General features: G+C 45.6%; 1 protein-coding gene across 3 annotated transcripts; it reads right to left on the bottom strand.

Moving 5' to 3' along the window:
- Positions 1-214: 214 nt before the first annotated feature.
- Positions 215-13843, bottom strand: ANP32E (acidic nuclear phosphoprotein 32 family member E). 3 transcript variants are annotated; one of them, XM_076360168.1, is made up of 7 exons: positions 13579-13843; positions 11516-11665; positions 10783-10905; positions 9133-9298; positions 7427-7584; positions 5239-5293; positions 215-3080 (listed from the first exon to the last, which is right to left on the bottom strand). In XM_076360168.1, the coding sequence occupies exons 1-7, from the start codon at positions 13630-13632 to the stop codon at positions 3013-3015; spliced, it is 774 nt and encodes a 257-aa protein (XP_076216283.1). In that variant the 5' UTR covers positions 13633-13843; the 3' UTR covers positions 215-3012. The 3 variants fall into 3 exon arrangements, with proteins under 3 accessions (XP_076216283.1, XP_076216280.1, XP_076216281.1); XM_076360165.1 differs by having other exon boundaries at positions 215-3077; positions 13579-13695; XM_076360166.1 differs by having other exon boundaries at positions 7427-7581; positions 13579-13695.
- Between the last annotated feature and the right edge of the window lie 5094 nt (positions 13844-18937).

Raw genomic sequence — 18937 nt, 5'->3', positions numbered from 1 at the left:
ACATCCCTTTGGGTTTTCCACAGCATCCTTCCTCGACTGTGACAATGTTACCAAGAACCGGAGTACCATAAAGTCCAAGTTCTAGCCCCAGAAAGACACACAATTCTGCAGGGTTCCCCAACGACGAAAAGGTAACAGGAAAGAACAATTACCTCTTACTCCATTCCTTAAGAAATATCACATTCTCCACAGCTGTACATACTAAAAGAAGTAATCCAATACAATAGTCTCAATTTATTTGAAATAATTCGGTTTGAAAACTTTTTAATTTAAAATTTACAGCACACGTGGGGAGGAAACATGTTTTGTTACAACTAAAAATTATCAGAAGAGTGCTGCAGGGTTGTTTTCTTTAATTTAACACTGTCATGGCTTTATTCAAAACACAGTTGCACAAAATCAGTTACTCCAAAGTTTAAGGAAAGAGTTTGATAAGGAACCGAAACACACTATATACATACTGCCATACAAAGAGCATTAAAATAGGACAAAACCTCTACAAAATATAAAACCCACCCTTACATATTTGCATGAAAAGACCACCCACCAAGCAAAAAAGTTTCAAAAGTTATCTGGAGGCTCTGTATTACTTATTTTAAAAAAATGCTACGCTGTTTAATTGCATGCCAAGCTGACAAATATGAAACTATACTTAGATGGTAACACTGAGGAAAAGACAAAGTTACTTCGGAAGTCGAGTTTTGTGTGAGGCTCAGATTTTTAGATGTAGCGGCTGATGCACAGCACTGCAGGTTGTTTTTAGGAAGTGTTAAGTCTGCCTATCTTAGGGAAGGTCTGCTAACCCCTTCTGAGTTTATTCTGTTTCGTCCAATTAGCTCATCCAGTGTCAAAATTGGACTCGCTTACTGAAACAAGACAGGTACTCAAATAATTTTAATCCATCAAAATAGTAAATTTTCCCATTTAAAACTAATTTTATATGCATCAGTAAAAGACAGTTAAGGAAAACCCTGACAATGAGGTACTTTAAAGTACACGCTTATAAATAATAGGTTTCAATCATTCACCGAGACAAAAAAAAAATAAGCAGAAAGATGGGAAAACACACTTTTCTATCTCAAAGCTGAGCACAAAGCAACTGCCTTGAACACAGAGCCTCCACGACAAGATAGGATGTGCACTTACCTAAGATTTCTATTCATTCAGTATTCATACACAAACACAGGAACTTAGATTGTGGTTGCAAATGTAGTTTTACCACTATTTTTCTAGTGTCTTTACAGATACTTGTTAAAAAATGCAAAACCCATTTAGTCAGTTCATTTCCAAGTATATTGCCATCCGCCTGACTCGTTTCATTCAGATGCCTTTAATGGCTGGCTATGCTTTACAGCTACATGAGAAACTATGATTTAAGGCTCTATTCAGGGGGGGGAAAAAAAACACACACACAAGAAATTGGGCTTTGCAGAACTTCAACCCTGCAGTATCTAAACTTGATTTTAGAGTTGGAAGTCACATGTAAAGTCTGCTAGTGTGTGAAATACCTATTAAATATTCACAGGTAACCGATCTATGGGTGACTGACTCTTACTTAGGTCCAGGACATCTCCCTCTTCCCCACCCTTGGTGTCTCCCCCAGTTTAATGGCAGCTATTGTCAGCCAAGACAGATACAAAAATAAGTCTCTTGAATAAAGCTGTGTGTGATATTTGGTTCAGTACCTACGTGAAACAATGTAAATTAGTTTTATATCAAGACTACTGTTTTAAATCCAAATCATGACTGACAGAGGAATGCTGTATGTCTGAACTTGTCTCGCAGTGGCTCAAACAGAAAACAGGAATCCAGCGGGGCAGAATTATTAAGACCTGTTGGTCACAATCAGGCTGCTAGAAAAAAAGCTTGTCTGCATGTCTCCTGTACGCGCCACCAACTGTATGCAATGGAACAAGTTTCTGCAGCCATTCAATATAAAAAACCCTAAACTATTAACTAGTATTATACACGAACTTGAATGTTTTGCCTACAACCAGATTTAAAAAGTTTAAAAGGTGACCTGTGAAGAAAGACTAACTTATGTTCATCTTTCCCCCTTCAACGATTCTATAAAAGTGGGGGGGGGTTGTTTGAAAAAAATGTGCTTGAAGGAGTTACCCGTTAACTTCTGCATTAGAAATGCATATATTTTATAGCCAAACACCATGATTGCTGCAGAATTCCCAAAATGACAATGCAAGAGCGAAGTGAGTGGAAGTTTAACAGAGACTTCTAGCGAAATGGTTTAAAACTACAGATTATTTGCTTTTGTTAATACCTGCAATGACTATGTATTTTGGAGAAAATTTATGGATTAGAACCCTTTCAGTTTGCCAAAATACGTTCTTGAAGGTATCTAGTAAATACTCCAGCAAACACCGAGCATCTGAACAAGCAGGAAAAAAAAGATCTTCTGAAACCCACTTAGGCTTTACAGTGTAACACACAAAATGGATAGAAGACTTAAAAAATATTACAGGAGTCACCTTTTAAAAAGCTGAAATAAAGGTGTAATCTAGTTGTCGATTTCAAATAGAATCCCTGGTAAACTCAGACTATAGTCAACGTCTCATTTAAAAGAGGCTGGAATTTGCCATATAGCATTTTTGAGTTCAGCTTTTTAAGTATAAAAAACTTTAAAATCTTGAAGGAAATTCACAATATTAAACCCATGCGAAATGGGTGTTTTAACTCTGGGCTCATGATGACCAACACAGCAAGCTTGTATAAAATCAAAGAGCTCCAAATAAAAGTCTAGGGGGAAAAACTTGACAATGGCTTCAGTGATTATAGGGCTGAAAATTGTTTTCTACGTATAGGTTCACTAACAGGCTATTATATCTTATTTGGAATGATAAAAAGGGCAAGAATAGTAAAACCACACTTCTCCTATAAAAAGTTAACATATCTTCTGTAGGGACATCTATGGTACATGGAGACATACAGATCTGCATAATCACTATTGCGTATTCTGTAACTTAAGAGTCTGGTCCTACTTGTGTCTATAACAAATTAATCATCCTCTTCCTCGCCTTCATCTTCAGGGTCTCGTTTCCTCTTCTCCCCTCGAATGCCCTCTGCTAAGGAAAAGAGGTATGCATACATCTCATTAGGTTCTGCTCAGACATCATAAATGTAAACGTTATACTTGCAGAAAAGGTAACTGAAATAGATTACTGTTTGTTTGTAGTTAATGCATTCGCCACTATAACATCCCTGTGTTGCTTACGGCTCTCAAAAAAAGATCAGTTTACATTACTCTGAATAATTCATGTAGCCATATTAAACTAAGTTCAAGCTAAGCATGTGATGTTCCATACAGGAATTATCAAGATGAAGCGGATTTATAAAAAAATGCTTCTGTTAACATGTATTTGAGAACTAAAATGGAAGTGACATGTTTGTATCTCCCTAACTTTAGTTTTTAGAAGTCGCATACACCCTGCCCCAAACCCAGCAGTTTCTGCAGATACCAAGTGAAACATGCTCTGTTCTCTCTCCAGTGACAAACTGATAGAAGCATCTTGCATAAACATCTTTGAGCTTATTCTTAGAAATATGCTTAATTCGGTCAGTGGACTATGCGCTCTTGTGGTGAAATCATGAAATGCAATTTTGTCAAATCTAATAGATTTATTTTCCAGCAGTCATTTCCTGGCTAATTAGCCACCCTGACCTCCTGCTTTGTTGTCTCAATAGATTCGAAGGCTGCATTTGTAAAGAGTGAAGCATTAGCATTACTACTTCAGAATTTCATTTTTTCCGAGTGCGAGATACACCTCCAAGAACTGCTCCGCTAAGCCAAGCATACAGGTGAGACGGGGACTCGTCTGGTGAGAAATTCTAGAATTTGTCTACAGTTTACACAGACTTTGGGGCTTCAGGATTAATACAAAACTTTGCTGCTAGGGATGGCTTAAAGATTAGGACAGAGTTCCCAACCATTAGAAAAGTGAAGTTCTGGAATAGCCTTGTAGCAAGGAAAGTGCAGGGGAAAAGCCAGCTCATTTTAAGATGAAGCTTGATAATTTTCTTAAAGGGACTTTAGCAGCCGCTGACTGGTAGTAACAGGGGACTCCTACCTGGTGTCTTAACCTTACCACTTGGAACACAGAGGTGCGTACAACTAAGCCACCCATCCACCCACAAATTAGAGTACGCCGATATCTGCACAAGACTTGAGAGTAAGCCTTCTGCCTATAGAGCAACCAGTGGTTATGTATGTTCCAGCAGTCCGGAACAGAGTAGGAGCATCGAACGTAAGGCTGGTCCCTACCCTGAAGGCTTGGAAACCTCAAACAAGGTGCAAAAAAGAATGAGTGACATGTTTGTCCTGTTTAACTTCTTGCAGGTCCTTTTTTAAAACATCAAAAGATAAAATAAAAAGTTAATTTTGTGAAAAAGTACTCAAGTAACCCACTTCTTGCAAACAGAACTTTACGTTCTGCAAAATACCAAAGGAACAGCACCAGCCTGCGAGAATGCCATTTCTTCCACATCGGTTATACACACTCGGTGCACCGTACCTTCTCAAAGCAGGATGAACCACACACCCCAGCATTTCTTTTTTTTGCGAGCTTTTGACTATTACGCATGTGTCTGACATCAAAAGAGTAATTTATGAAATTAAGAAGTTACAACCACTGATAAAAAGACTAGATAGAAAAAAAATATGATTAGGCTCACTAGCTAAGCCGTTGGACAGGATACTGGGTTGAGCTTGCCTCCTCGGAGTTGCCTCTCAAGCTGAAAGGTTTACTGGAGAAGCCACATTCAGCTTGATAAAGGGAAAAGATGCAGCTGCTACTGCTGCTTCCAGGGCTTTGCCAGTGGAGCCTCTGGTGCATTAAACAAGGTATTTTACATGTATGTAAATAACATTTGCAAGGTATACAGAAGAGTCCCTCTCCCCTCCATGTCGGAAAATTAAAATTTCTAACTGTGTAGGAGATGCAGTGTCTTTCATTTTAGAAAACTGCTTCAACGAGAGACTTTGAAAACCTGTCATTTCTTCCTTATTTGTATTTTACAAGTGAGCGGACAAAAAATAACAAATACTGCACAGCTACTTTACTACCTGCTCGAGCTCTTGCTCACACCGATCCCAAAATACTTCACATACCTTCAGAAAGAGACCAGCCAAACAGTGATTTATGCCATTACAGCGCACATCCCAGACTTGCAAAGTTACAGAATTATAATCAATTTAGTCACAACTTTAGTAACTTGAGAACTTACCTTCTTCCTCCTCATCACCTCCTTCTTCAACATAGTCATCATCATCATCTTCATCCTTTACAAAAGTTGTGAAATATTTTTAAAATTGCCGTTTATTGAAGTTTCGCGTACGTGCTGATCCTGAGCAGAAATTCAGAAAACCCCACTGACTCTGTTCAGAGCTCACATTCCACACTTACTTTTTTTGTTACTGGACGTCTGTACAAGGATAGGCAGCCAAACCGACTATAGTACATTTAATCACCCAAGCCAGTGTTATTATCTGGCCCGGTATTCTCATTTCTTTGTTCTGCCACTTATCGCTACCTTACGCCAGCTCAAGAGTAAGTTATTGCAAAATTAACTGAAGAGGCCACGACAGCAAATAGAGATGACAAACCTTTTAACCCACTGTCGTTGAAGGACAAGGAAGAGGAGAAAGCAGAACAGCTGGTATCTTCACAAAATTATTGTTTCTATGTCAAATGATTTAAGCTGTTGGGGATTTTTTGTTTGGGTTTTTGTTTTTTTAAAGCTGATAGCTGAAAAGTGTAAACCAATTAACAATCAGCAGCCCCAGAAAAATCAAACAATGGTGCAAGATCTCTGCCCTACTGGCACAACGTCAAGCCTTGAAGACAAACGGAAGTCTTATTTTTATATCCATCTGCTGTATTGAATTTTATACATAGGGTAACGTAACAAGTAAAAATGTGAAAACATTTGAGAGCCCATTTGACATTTGTCCTTAGAACATGGGAATTAAAAACCACTCTGGATTAATTCCTTGCAATTAGAACGGTGCACAATTTGATTTGCCAAATTCATTTTCCCAAATACAGGGAAAAGCTAGCAGACTTGGAACTCTCAAAACTTTACGCGCTTCACCCTGACCACCACCTGTTCCCCACCTAAATGAACGCAAAATACAAACTCGGTATCCGTTTTGTTGCACCACCGTCGGAAGGGCCACGGTTCTGAACTCCCCCAACACTTCCACGGCTCTGCGTGGCAATTCCTAGTCACCTAATGTGCAAAGCGTATGCATGTACTAACGACCACATGTGATTAGCTCCTGATATTCTTCCTAGTTCATTTTCCAAAGAACTACCTCTAACGTCTTGGCTTCAGAACAGATTTACTTATTTAGTTTTTAGCTTCGTTAACTGCGTTACAGACATTACCTCTTCAGAGTATTAAGGCAGGAACGAAGTTACATTCGTAAGCAAATCATGAGTGCTAGTTACAAGAACAAAACGAAGAACACCAAAGAGTTTAGTTCAAGATTTTCTGCACATCCATGTGAAATGCAGCTGATAGGAACTAAAATCTTATCAAAAGCAACAGTAGTGGAAGTGATGTCAACAGGGTTTTTTTTTTTTGATCCGAAATGTGCGAGCTGCTTGCACAGACTTGCACACAAAATCCGTGCCAGACACATTCTTCCTCTGAAAGCCCTGTAGCTGTCAAAGGAGAGTACTAAATCAGGACTCCTGGCTTTTACTTCTATGCAATAATCATTTAGGCACGACCAGTTTATATCCACAAGAATCTATTCATAGCCTTGTAAAACATGTATATTTTCTTAATACTCCTCCACTTGCTTTTTAGCACAGTACTACTTGAAAGATCCCGTGGGCTATTTTCCACTGCTCTTCAACACCAGCACTAAGAACAGTTTCAAGAGAGTGCACGGTAAAAAAACCCAGCATTTATTACAGCAAAAACCGTACACTTTTCCTTTGTTTCATCTTACTTGAAGTACTGGTAACTTGTTGCTACTTCATTCTCCTCTTTCGCACGACCAGGGTATTTTCTTTGGTTTTCCAAAAGAAATTAATTTATTCTGCTTAATGTGTGTTTCTATTCTGACAATTTAACTGGTAGTAGTGCACAGTTTCAAAACGTTGGGGAGAACGGCTTCTTTAGCTTACAGAGAATAAAGAGGCTCTACCAGCCCGCAACATCAAGGGCTGGGATAAAAGTCAACCGAGTCTTGGAAGTCAGCCAGGACCGTCTTCATAGCTGACAGCCACCGCTCACGTTCAAGTCAACACCTTGTACTTCAGCGACAGCAGCGTTCTCTCTAAAGTATGTCAAATTAATGTTCGTAATTAACACAGAATTATGTGTATGTTCGAATTAACACAGAAGTCTGCAGGCAGTTTTTTCTACGTTTCTTGGATTTGGTAGAATTTACAAACTTTACCTGAATCTCTTCTTTCATCAGGTATGAAAGACCAACTTCCTCCTCCTCTTCTCCTTCCCCCAAATCTGAACCTCCATCATCTTCGTCGTCTTCCTCTTCATACTCTCCTGGAGGACCAGCTTCATCCTCGTCTTCATCATCATCATCTTCATCTCCTTCTGAAATGAAGGATACACTTACACATATGCTAAAAGTTACATTTCCTTAACTTGCCTTTATACAAGTTTGTGTACACCAGGTCAAGCTAGTTGTGACCTTTTTTTCCAGAAGGTTTGGGTTTGTTTTTTTTTTTTTTTTTTTATTTCTTTAAACGCAGGCAACATGTGGGAAACAAGTATGATTTTAATGAAGTTAATCTTTATAATTTTCTTTCCTGAAGAAAGGCTACCCATGTTTTTACAACACAAGCTTCAGGCAAAATTCTCGACGCCTGAAGCAGCTACATATGCAAACTCCTGCAAGGGAGCTGAAAATTTAGTCAGTGGAAGGGGAAGAGAGGCTCCTCTACAGAATCAAATCCTAAAATATTTAAAGGCAAAACCAGCTTAACATATTACATTTATCTGTTATTTCATCACTTACTAGTAACTATGAAACACCTACAGTTCCAAAGAGATGATCTCTCATTTCATTTTTATGTCTGGAGCATACAACCACTTTCACAGTTTCAGTTAGGCGAATTACAAGAAACGACAAGGTAAATTCACCTTCAAGTTAACAACCTATTCATCTGTTTTCAAATATTGGGTTTATTTTCACATTCCAAGCATCAACTTCGAGTTCTTTTCAACACGGGCTTCCAAACTTTGATGCGTCTGAGTACGCGTCAGCAGCCCCTTGACAGCCATGACCCAGCACACAGCAGTGGCAGCTCCCAGCTAATGATTCAAGGCACGAAGAAAACACTGCGAAACCTCTGTCGTAAACAGATACAGCCCAAATCTCGCTCGTTATTTGCGTGGATATTTAGAACGCAGACATGCATAAGACGCTGCATCACAACAGCAGCCCATCCTATTTGCCAACAGCGCTCAAACACATTTTGGATGTTTTTTTTTCTTAACGGCTTTGACTGTGTCAGTCATCTGTTAAGCCAAGTACATTTAAAGAAGAGCACGCATACTGTTCCCTGCAATCACATCAACGTAGAATTTGTAGCCACACACTGACAGACCTGCACCTACAGGTTTCGTTTTCAATCGGGTAACAATGGAAAAAGATGTAGGAATAGCCTCGTTAATGACCACAACTGAGGTCAGTTCAAAAGGAGCTATATACATTTTTTTTGAACAAAAAATTGCATTATACTTGAGCATGGGACTGAAACCATTACAAAAGGCAGCAAATTACAATTTTTCATACAGAATAACGCGTGTTTGTCGCTTCACTTTGTATCATTCAGTAGTGCCAAAGTGCTTTACTACTGGCAACAACTTATTCTGAGAATATTTATATCTTTGTAACAATATCTTTAGTCAAATTTCCTTAAACTCAGAAGACTTCTGCAAGAACCCTCAAAGCCTTTGACAGGAGTTTTCCTTCTGTATCACGGTGTGTTAATACCAAACGAGTTCGAGAAGTCTGCACTTCAAAACTAAGAGCACAGGATCGTGCTAGTGCATTCAGGAAGTCACTATACCCCACGCTACATCTCTATCTTTATTACAGCATACTATTTCTATCCACAGTTTATTTCAGGAAGTTACCCTCATCATCATCATCTTCTGAGTCCGGTGCCTCATTATCTTCCTGATCGAATCCATCTAGGTATGTGATTTGCTGAAGCAGCTCAAAAATGCTGTCTCTGTAATCCTCAAGGTTTGTAATCTCACAGTTGAACAGGTCAAGGCTCTTCAAGTTTTTGAGATTTTGCTGAAAATAAATGAAAAGGGTTTTTTTTTCCCCCCTATTTCTTGACGTGGTACTTCAAGTTACAGTGCGGTCATGGCCCAAATACAGTTAACCAGATAGCCAGCTACAGAATTTGTTTTGTCCCCATCCCTTCTTTTCTATTCGGTATTTCTCCCCCCGTTAAACACCAGCTTCAGTTCAAAAAAGCTGTTTGCGGTAGTTAGAACTCCTCATGAAAGGGCTTTTGCAGATCAACTCCACAGCGTGTTTGCAGCACGCCCAACACATCCCTGAAGCACCAGACCACCGTGCGCAGACTGCACAACACCTATTTGGGTTTGGTTTCTGTTTGCGTAGCCTATTTTTGTTCAGGCAATCCTGGGCAAAAACTTAACAACTCCAGCAGCCTTTCAGTAAACAGTTTGACTAATTTAATTACAGGCATCTTGCGAGGAGCAAGCAAGAGGCACTTGGTAGGATTTGTTACAACACTACGGAATTTGCTTTCCAAACAATAAAGACTAGACAACCGATGGTGATTTTTCTCACCTTTCAGGCTCTACACGCACACAGAACAAGCCACCTGCATGGCTTGGCAAGCATCTAAGTTCTAAATAAAAGCGTTTCTTCTCTAAAGCACTAACTGCTTTACTTAAGTCTACTAACTGCTGGGTTAAAGCATCATTAAAGTAGATGAAGAATCTTTATGAGCAGTTTTAAACATATGCAGTCTGTATCAAAATCCTAAAAAAAAAAAAAATAATCATCAGCTAGAAAAATGGGTGCACAGATCAGGCAGTGGCAGGTGCTGGCAGCTGCCTCCTACTTTTAAAGAACCTGCTACTGGCGCTTCCCAGGTTTGCTCCTGACTGACCGTCTCGTACACACATCCTAATCACTTCGCGGTTTAATGAAAGCTGAGGGCAGGTGCTTGTTAGACAAACTATACCTTCACAAACGAAACCAAGAGGGTTAGCAAGACGTAACTTGGCTACTTTTCTTTCAAAGATAAAACAGGAGCTCAAAAAACTCTCTTGTTCAGTACATCCCACTGCTAACACAGAAGGAATTTTACAGCAGTTCATTTACAAGTACTGTCTCTAATAACCGTGACACTGAGTTAATCAAGTCAGGACCAAGTGGAACACTGACAAACCTAAAACACCACAGTATCCGTTTCACCTGAGCTGGCAAGAAAAAAAAAATTACATAGAACATATGACAGGTGAGAAAAGAAACTTAATTCCGCATGCCTTTCAGCTGAAAAAGAATATAAGCAGCTAGAACACATCACGCTGCATCTTTGTACTCGCCGATTTCCCACACTGTGCTAGTTTAAACCCCCATTTGCCGTTTCTGTGCAGTGCTTGAAAAAGCTGCTCGTACACAGCCCTTACAGCCAAGTCTGCACCATTCCACTGCAAGAAAATTAGTTTATTCTTGATTTAAAAAACAGTATTTATTAGATTTAAGCTTTCCATTAGCCCCCCTCACTTTGTACTTACAAGAGCTTCCACAGTGCCAAGATCTTTGATTTTGTTGCCACTTAGATTTAGATATGTGAGATTTGGACATCTTTCTGCAAGGACCTCCAGGCCTCCTGAAATGATGTTGTCGCTCAACTCCAACTATTATACAGAAAAAATTGAAGTAATTAAGTGGTTAGATTTTTACCGTCAGATTCAGACCCGCATCATTTGTAATCGTTCTCCCTTTAACTGAACAGTTTAATCACAAAGCTGGACACTTTGGAAGAGTCCCACAAGCTAACAAGCACTAGTCGAGTTATTGCTTTGGCTGTCAAAAAGTTCCTTTAAGTTTACTTTGAGAATTACACAGTACTCCTTAAAATCCGATGGGTTTGGGTACTTAAAATTTAAGTTAGCAGACTACGTAATACTGGAATCCACTGCAAGCGATGTGCAACTTCATTGGCTGGGCAACGCAACGGCCTCTTATCAACATCAGCACCCAGCAAGACGTGGCCAACCTTCACATCTTTAACAGACAAGCGTTTACTGTCCCAAGAACCGTTGACCAAGCCCACTTTGGCCACAATTAACTGGAGATACCCGAAACAACTTCGGATCTTAAAAAAAACACGGCTGGGATGCGGGATCATTTCATCGGCCCGCCATCTCGTAAAGGAAGTTCAACTGCGAGCGCTGAAAGGCCCAGCCACGGGTCGTCACCCGTGACTTTTACTTCTCAAAGCACTGGCAGGCGAGAGGTACGTACCTTTCGGAGCTTACTCAACGTGGGAAGTTTGGCCAGCGATGTCAGCTCTACATTGGCCATGCTAAGAAACTCGAGTTCTTTAAATGAATCATTCAGACCTTCGATTTCACCATTGCTGGATCGGCAGTTATCGAGCACCAACTCCGTCACCTTTGAGTAGGACAGCGAGTCACTCGTCAGTTTAATGAGCATCAAAAAACCACACACTTCATCTAAACCACAACGCGGAGACTGTTAAATATCTGTTGGTTTGGTATTTGGTTTAAATTTAGACTAGACTTGTGGTCCGAAATCAGACACCCGCCTATTTAAAAAAAAAAAAGTATGCCAGTTTCCCTTCCGCTGAGCGTGCTTCAAATTCTGCAAAAAACTGCCGTCTAACCCCAAACTTTTATCGACGGACACTTTTATAGCTTCCTACAGTGCCACCGCAGCCTGGGGTATAAGCTGCCCTCGCATACGAGCGAACGGCTAACTTGTTTCTAAAGTCTGATAATTTCATTCTGCGTATTCAAACCTGTAAAAGCTTTCAATTTCTTTCTGAACCCTAAACCTTCTGGCTCCAGATTATTTCAGCAGCGAGTTCTGCAGGTTAATTAAGCCCAATTAAATAATTTCCTCATGCCAAAGCCACTGAAACAACTAGATAATCGATACAGGTCGCGTACTTTGAGAGGCGGTAACAAGGAGCAGCAAATTAATTTTAAATTATTTCATCTACAGTGGAACATACCACTCATTAGAAAGGACATTAACAAGGCGACTCTTCCTTTCCCCTGCGCACTTTTAAATAATAACATTTTAAGACTGCTGCAGAAACCTCCGAGCGGCACGCTTTGCCAGCTTCAAGTAAAGTCTCGCCATTGTTTTATTTTTCCATCAAAAAACGTTACTCCAAACCGGCGCAAAGTTTTAAAGCGAGCTGCCAGGGGAGAGGGGACCTTCATGGCTTCGCCCAGGAAAGACGCACGCTAAAGGCGCGCGGAGGCCTTTTCAGGTACCTGCCACTGACCAACTTAGTGAAACACGAGCTGTTTGGTCAAATCAACGCGTTTGGGCACTTTTTCCCCCCCCCCAAATCCCCCGCGAGTCGGGTCAGCCTCGCAGCGGTATCGACGTATCTGGACTTTACTCCTGGGGCGGGCGAGGGGCGCTGGTTTTTCTTACTGACCTTGATGCAAAACCATCTGCCAGAGCCACGAGTGGGGCAGCGGGGTCCGCCAGATGACCGCGGGGGGACGAGGGCCGTCCCACGCGACGTGTCCCCCAAGCTTTGGCGTGGGGGGGGTGGTATTTTGCAAGGGGTGGCGCGCAGCCTCGCGGCGCACGTGAGCTCCCAAATTTTCAGCTTTTGGGGGGGGTTGCCTTTTTTTTTTCTTTTTTTTTTTTTTTCATCTTTCCGAAGAAACGGGAAGTTGGCGGCGGGGGAACGCACACACACCCCGCGACACCGCTCTCGTTCACCGGGTGGGTTGGGGGGGACCCCCCACCCCCGGCTCTCCCCACGGCCGCTCCCCATCGTGCGCCCGGCGGGGCGGCGGCAGGAAGGAGCGGACCGAGCCGGCCGCGCCACGCAGCGCACGGGGGGCGGAAAGCAAAATTAATTAAAAAAAAAAAAATATATACATATATAAAAATTAAGGACGAGGGAAGGGTTGAGGCTGGACTCGGCGCGACCGTGACCTGTTTACTACAGCCGCGCTCGCAAGTTGGCGGCGGCCGGCGGCGAGCCGGGAGGGGATTAACGGCGGGCGCAAGTTGGGGGCCCGCCCGCGCCCCTCAGCCAACTTCGGGGGGCGAGGGGCGACCCCGCGGCGCGGGGCCAAGTTGGCGGCGAGGAGGGGAAGGAGGGAGGGACGAGGGGGCGCGGGTCCCCGCCGCCCGCCGCCCACCGCCCCGGGGCCGGCGCCCGGAAGCGCCGCCCGCGCCCCGCGGGGCTCCTGCGCCAACGGCTGACCCAGATTCGGCGGCGGCGTCGCCGGGCCGGGGCCCGCGCGGCCTGAGGCGGCGGCGGTCGCCCGTGCGGGGGCGGGAGCGCGGCCCGCCGCCCCGCCGCCCCTCACCTTCTCGGGGGCCCGGTTCCTCAACTCCAGGTTGATGCGCTTCTTCATCTCCATCGCCCCCCCCCTCCCGCGGCTCCGCAGTGGCGAGGGAGGGTGGCCGGGCGCGGCGGGGGACCGGCCGCGGGGGTCGCTGCTGCTGCGGCGGCCGCCGCCGCCGGGAGGGAACCGGGAGTGGGGAGGGGAACGCCGCGGGCAGCCGCCGCCGCCGCCCCGCTCCGCGCGCAGCTCCGGCCCCGTCAATGGCCGCTCGCACACTGAGCCTCCATGACATGGCGCATGGCGCCCCCTCCCGCCGCCACGCCCCCGTCCCGGGGCGGGGCTTCCTCCGCGCCACCGCCCCTCTCATTGGCCCCGCCACGCCGCGGGGGGCGCCGCGCGATTGGCCAGCTGTGCTGCCCGTCCGGCGGCGCGGCCTTTTAAAGGCGGGGGGGGAGTAGGAGGAGGAGGGGGTGGGGTTTGCCTTTGTGTGTGCGCGCGCGCGGGCTGGCGGGAGCGGCGCGCCGGGACGCGCGCGCTCTTTGCACGTGGTGGCGGGGAGGTCACGCGTGGGGTTTTGCGCGCCTGGTTGCGGGAGGGATGGTTGTGCGGGGGGAGGGGGGGGAGATGGGTGCTGCACGCGGCGTTTTGCACGCCTGCTTGCGTGGGGGTGGGGGCTGCGGGCGGGAGGTTGCGTGTCCGCTTACACGGAGGGAAGGCTACGGGGGCGGGTTGCGTGTCCTGTTGTACGGCCTCGGGGGGCTGCAGGTGGGGGTTTGCATGCCGCATTGCACTGGTGTGAGCTGCTCGCGGGGGGGGTTGCACGACTGTTTGCACGGGGGTGAGGCTCCAGGCGCCGTTTTGCGAGTGGGGGTTTGCACGCCTGATTGCAGAAGGGGGCTGCAGGCAGGGGTTTGCACGCCTGATTGCACGGGGGTGGTGCAGGTGGGGGGTTGGCACATGGGGTCTCGCATGAGGGGCTGCGCACGGGGTTTTTGCATGCCAGGTTGCATGGAGGACTGCAGGCAGAGTTGCACAGTGGGTGTTGCACGCCCGTTTGCGTGGCGGGAGTTTGCACCGAGTTTTTGTATGTCTCGTTGCATCGGTGCTGCAGACAAATTTTTGCACGTGGGATTTTGCGTGCCTGGTTGCATGGAGGGGTGGGCTGCAGGTGGGGGTTTGCATCTGGGGTGTTGGGTGGGTGTTTGCACAGGGGGGTTTGCACGCCCTGGGGTTATACTCTCCCCTGGAGGCTCTGAAGGCAAGGCAGGACGTGGAGGCAGGCGCTTTCCAGCTTCGCTCTTCCTGGCAGACCTGTTCTGGTGCATCTTCCACGTGTGCCGTCGCTACAGGAAAGCTCACCGCAAGGCGGGCCGGAGGCTTGCTGAATGCTCCAGTTAAAATTTTGATCCTGTCAGCTTGGGGCCTTCGGCTGTCGATGCCCCATTAGCATCTCCCCACTGACGGCCGCGCGGGCCTTGCAGTTAAAATTGCAAAAAAAAGCCACAAATAAAGGATATAAAAACTCCTTGAATAGGGAAACGCACAGGGGATGACATGATGCCAAAGCAAACCCGCAGGCGAAACCCGCTGGGTCCTGCCAGGTCTGGCCAAATCTCGGTACGGGCTTCCCGCAGCCCCCCATGACTGAGAAGAAGCTGCCGTTGTTGCTGTTAATTTACATTATTTGGTGTTAATATGTGTGAAGGCAGCTTTGCAAACATCTAGGATATACAGGGAAAGGTCGATGCGTGAGTGGACAGCTACGTAACAGCATAATTCTTTAATTTTGAGGCACCTCTGGGTGGATATATATGGCTTATATACATCTGGAAGCATGGAAGAACTTTTTAGCTATTGAAAATTAAATAATATTTCTATATTTAAAGCTTGGGTCCTGGAAGATGCTGATCTCCAGCTACGCCGCGGCTGCTGAATCATGCCCGTAAGCCCCTAATGTCCTTAATGCTAAGTACAGGCAGGAGTGCTTTGCCAGGCTGGAAGTGTTAGTCCCTCCTAGACAAGCAATTCCAAATATTTATATGTTGATTCTTTTAACTTTGAGACACAAATAAGCCAGAGACGTTTTGGTGGCAGAACAGAAAAAAAAAACCAGTCCCAAACAACAACCAACATGGGAATCTCCGCTGGTCTATTCCACTTTGTGTAAACTGAGCGGAGAAAATATTTCCTGTTTCGGGATCAAATAGTGAGAGTTCAGCCAGCCCATTTTCTCTGGTTATTTGAGAAGGGGTTAAAAATGGGGTCAAAAAGACTGAATCTTGCCAATTTGGTCCCGTATTTGGTCTGGAAGGTATTTTATTTTAGGGGGTCTCGAATGCAAAGTCACCCACTGACATAGGAAAAATAATGGGTGGTTTTGCTGAAGGGGAGAACCCGTTGCAATGCTGCTTGCGGTGCTGAGGGCAGAGCAACGCTTTGTCCGAAATTGGAATTTATTTGTGATAGCTGATACTGAAGTGCTTAAAAATACACATTTGGAAATAAAAGTTCATTGGGGGAGCTGAGGCAGGATTTAATACCGGAGTCGCTTTTCCTGGTGTGGCCGTTTGCAGAGGCTCCCGCCGCAAAATCCAGCCTTGCAGCCTTCTCCAAAACATGCTGGTGCGCTCTTCGTCGGGGGGAAAAAGCGGTCTGAGAGGCTTGCCGTAGAGTGAATGGAAGGAGAACGGGAGAGTCAAGGAAGAAAAAGAGAACTATGCTTTTTTTGGTTTCAGATCCGGTTGCTCCGTGTGATGCTGATGGAAATGGTTCACGTTCTCAGCGACGCCGCTCTTGTCGGGGCTTTGAGATCTGCTGTAAGGTTGGTATTGATGGGACATACCAGGACACTGAGTGAAGACAATAACTTCTAAATAATAAACGCGGGAGACCAGTCTCGGCCCTCATCGGTAATCGCATAAATCTGCACAAAGTCAAGTTTCCTCCCCCAAAACGCCATCCTCATCTTAACGGGTCTCTAAAAAAGGGGGTTGCAAACCCCGGGGCTGGTTACCTCCTCGCCGGCCCCGTGCAGGAGCTGCTCTTCCGTAGTCGGGGTGCGTTTCATGTGCATTGCTGGCTTTTTTGGGGGTGAAACCAGGCCACTGTTAACCCCCCCCCATGGTTGCTCCTGTGTGAAAAGCGGGATCGCCGACACCTGGAGTGAGAAACAAGCCCTAAAGCCACCCCAGCCCCCTTCCCCCCCCCCCTTTTTTTTTTTTTTTGCATCCATGAGGCCGCTGGGGCTGGATGCCCCTTCTGAGGCTGGACCATGTTAAATGCATCCAAAAAAAAAAAACCCACAGTTACCCTCCACGGCGGGATAGCAGAGGGTGAGCGGAGTTGCATCAACACCTGCTCCGGACTTGCCTGGGCGCTCGCGAAGCCCCCGTGGGCTGCAGCTCCCCCGGGATGTTGCACCCGGATCCTGGGAGCCGTGCTAAAGAGCAGGTGCAGCACAATTTGTTTCTCAAAGAGTTTGATAAGATGCTGCTAGAAAACACCAGAGGCCTTGAGAGACCTGCTTGCTTCTTGCCTGAAGATAACTAGGAAAGGTTTTCAAAACCGGAGGGAAATCCTCTTTGTGTTAAAGCAGCTTATCCCGTGGAGGTTTGCTGCGAGAGCTGGGCGGCCGTTTGCAGAGCCGAGGGTCAGGCAGGCCTTGCACGAGCAGTGAACAAAGGGGTAAATCTGGGAAAGCAACATGTGAAAGCATCCGGACGTGATGCGGGAGGATGGCTTCACCCCCGGCTTCGGATGCGGGCTGAGGAAAAGCTCCCGGCTTTACCGTCGGAAAGGACCCCGGGTGAGATCTTGGTTTTCCTATTAGAAACGCAGGCATGCCTTTCCAAAGAAAAGGAATGAAAATAACCTCTTAAACTCTTAATACTTTCACTGATACAAGTGCGTTTGCTCACTCTTAATATCATGTGCGAGACTGCAGGTCCCGTAACAAGAAAACCTGGGATTTTCCCCCGGTCGGAGCTCCCCGGGTTGGACGTGGGGCGTTGGGGGTGGCTGAGGATGGTCCGGCTGGAGCAGAGCCCAGCAGCAGGAACCGATGCTTTTCCTACCACTTGAGGGAAGGTGCGTTTAGCGTTGCAAGAAAAAAAGAGCGTTTAGAAACTGAAGAGATTTTGGTGAATAATACCTGCTTTGGGAAGGTGGTGAGGTTGTTTCCAGCTATACATCGTTAGTTGTAATTGGGTCAGGACACACCTCATCCGAAACGCTGCTATAACTTGAATGCTGGTTTTGGCCCCTTCTTCTGGTCTTGCAGTGAGCTATAAAACTAAGCTGGGTTTGTACAATAAGCTGGGGTTATTGTATACGTCTTCACATCTTTGACTTCTCTGTGTGGTTGGGTTTGTCTCGCGCTTTCGGAAAGGGCTTGTGGTTTTCTGTCCCTCGGTGTCGGGAGCGCCGCCGTTGAGTATCGATGCCACTAACTATTCAGTAATATTTTCTTATTAATAAACTTAGCATGTTATAAGTTTCATGCACATATTTCATTTTCCCTTAATTTTTTTCTTCATTGCAGGGTTAAAAATCTCAGCGCTGTGTATTCAGAGATTATTTTCCAGAGCTCTCCTAGGCAAAGCTCAACATTTTTTATCAACTTTTATAGCAGTGAGGAGCCAGGAGGTGGCACTGGCTGGCAGCACATTCGGGTCTCGCTCCCTTCAGCAGCTCCTGGCCCTGTTTCGGAGCCTCTTGGCTTCCCTAGAAAATAAAACACTTCTGGTTTTCAAGGTTGGGAGCCTGGATAACCCCGCAAGCTGAGGTGAGGGATGGCAGGACTGGCTGGTCATGGCACCGCTGCTCTATGGGCGCAGGGGAGATGGGCGAGTTTGGCTTGTACCTCCTCCGGCAGACTGGGGAATTTCTGCCTGGGGTTTTGAGGGCGAGCTCGAGGGAGCTTGAAGCTCTGCAAACCTGGGGGCCGCGCGGACGTGACCACCATGAGCTCTTTCTTTTGGGTTGACTCAACCTCTGTTGACTTGCGGGTGCTCCAAGACCGTGCAGGAGCTCCAAGACCACGTGGGTGCACCTGGATCAGGTTTGCTCCCCCTCCTTCCCCAGAACTCTTCCAAAGAAAAGCAGTGTAGACACACAAGAGTGTGGGAAAAAAATCCCCCAACTGGGCCAAAAGGAGCTTTAAACTCAGATTTCCTGACCAAAAAAAAACCATTTCTGGCACAGTTTGTTCTGCGTGGGGAGCTGGTGCGGGCTGTATTGGCTGGAGGGACTTTTTTTTGGTCCAGCTTCTCACTGCACCGCAGATACCGCGGGTGTTCCTAGAAAACAAATAGTATTAAGAGCAATTCTGGAAAAACCTAAGTGGAAAACTTCTGCCTGCTTTTTCTAGCTAGCTGTTAGC

Source organism: Aptenodytes patagonicus, chromosome 26 (assembly GCF_965638725.1).
Source record: "Aptenodytes patagonicus chromosome 26, bAptPat1.pri.cur, whole genome shotgun sequence".
Taxonomy (NCBI): Eukaryota; Metazoa; Chordata; class Aves; order Sphenisciformes; family Spheniscidae; genus Aptenodytes; species Aptenodytes patagonicus.
This window is presented reverse-complemented; position numbering and strand designations above follow the sequence as displayed.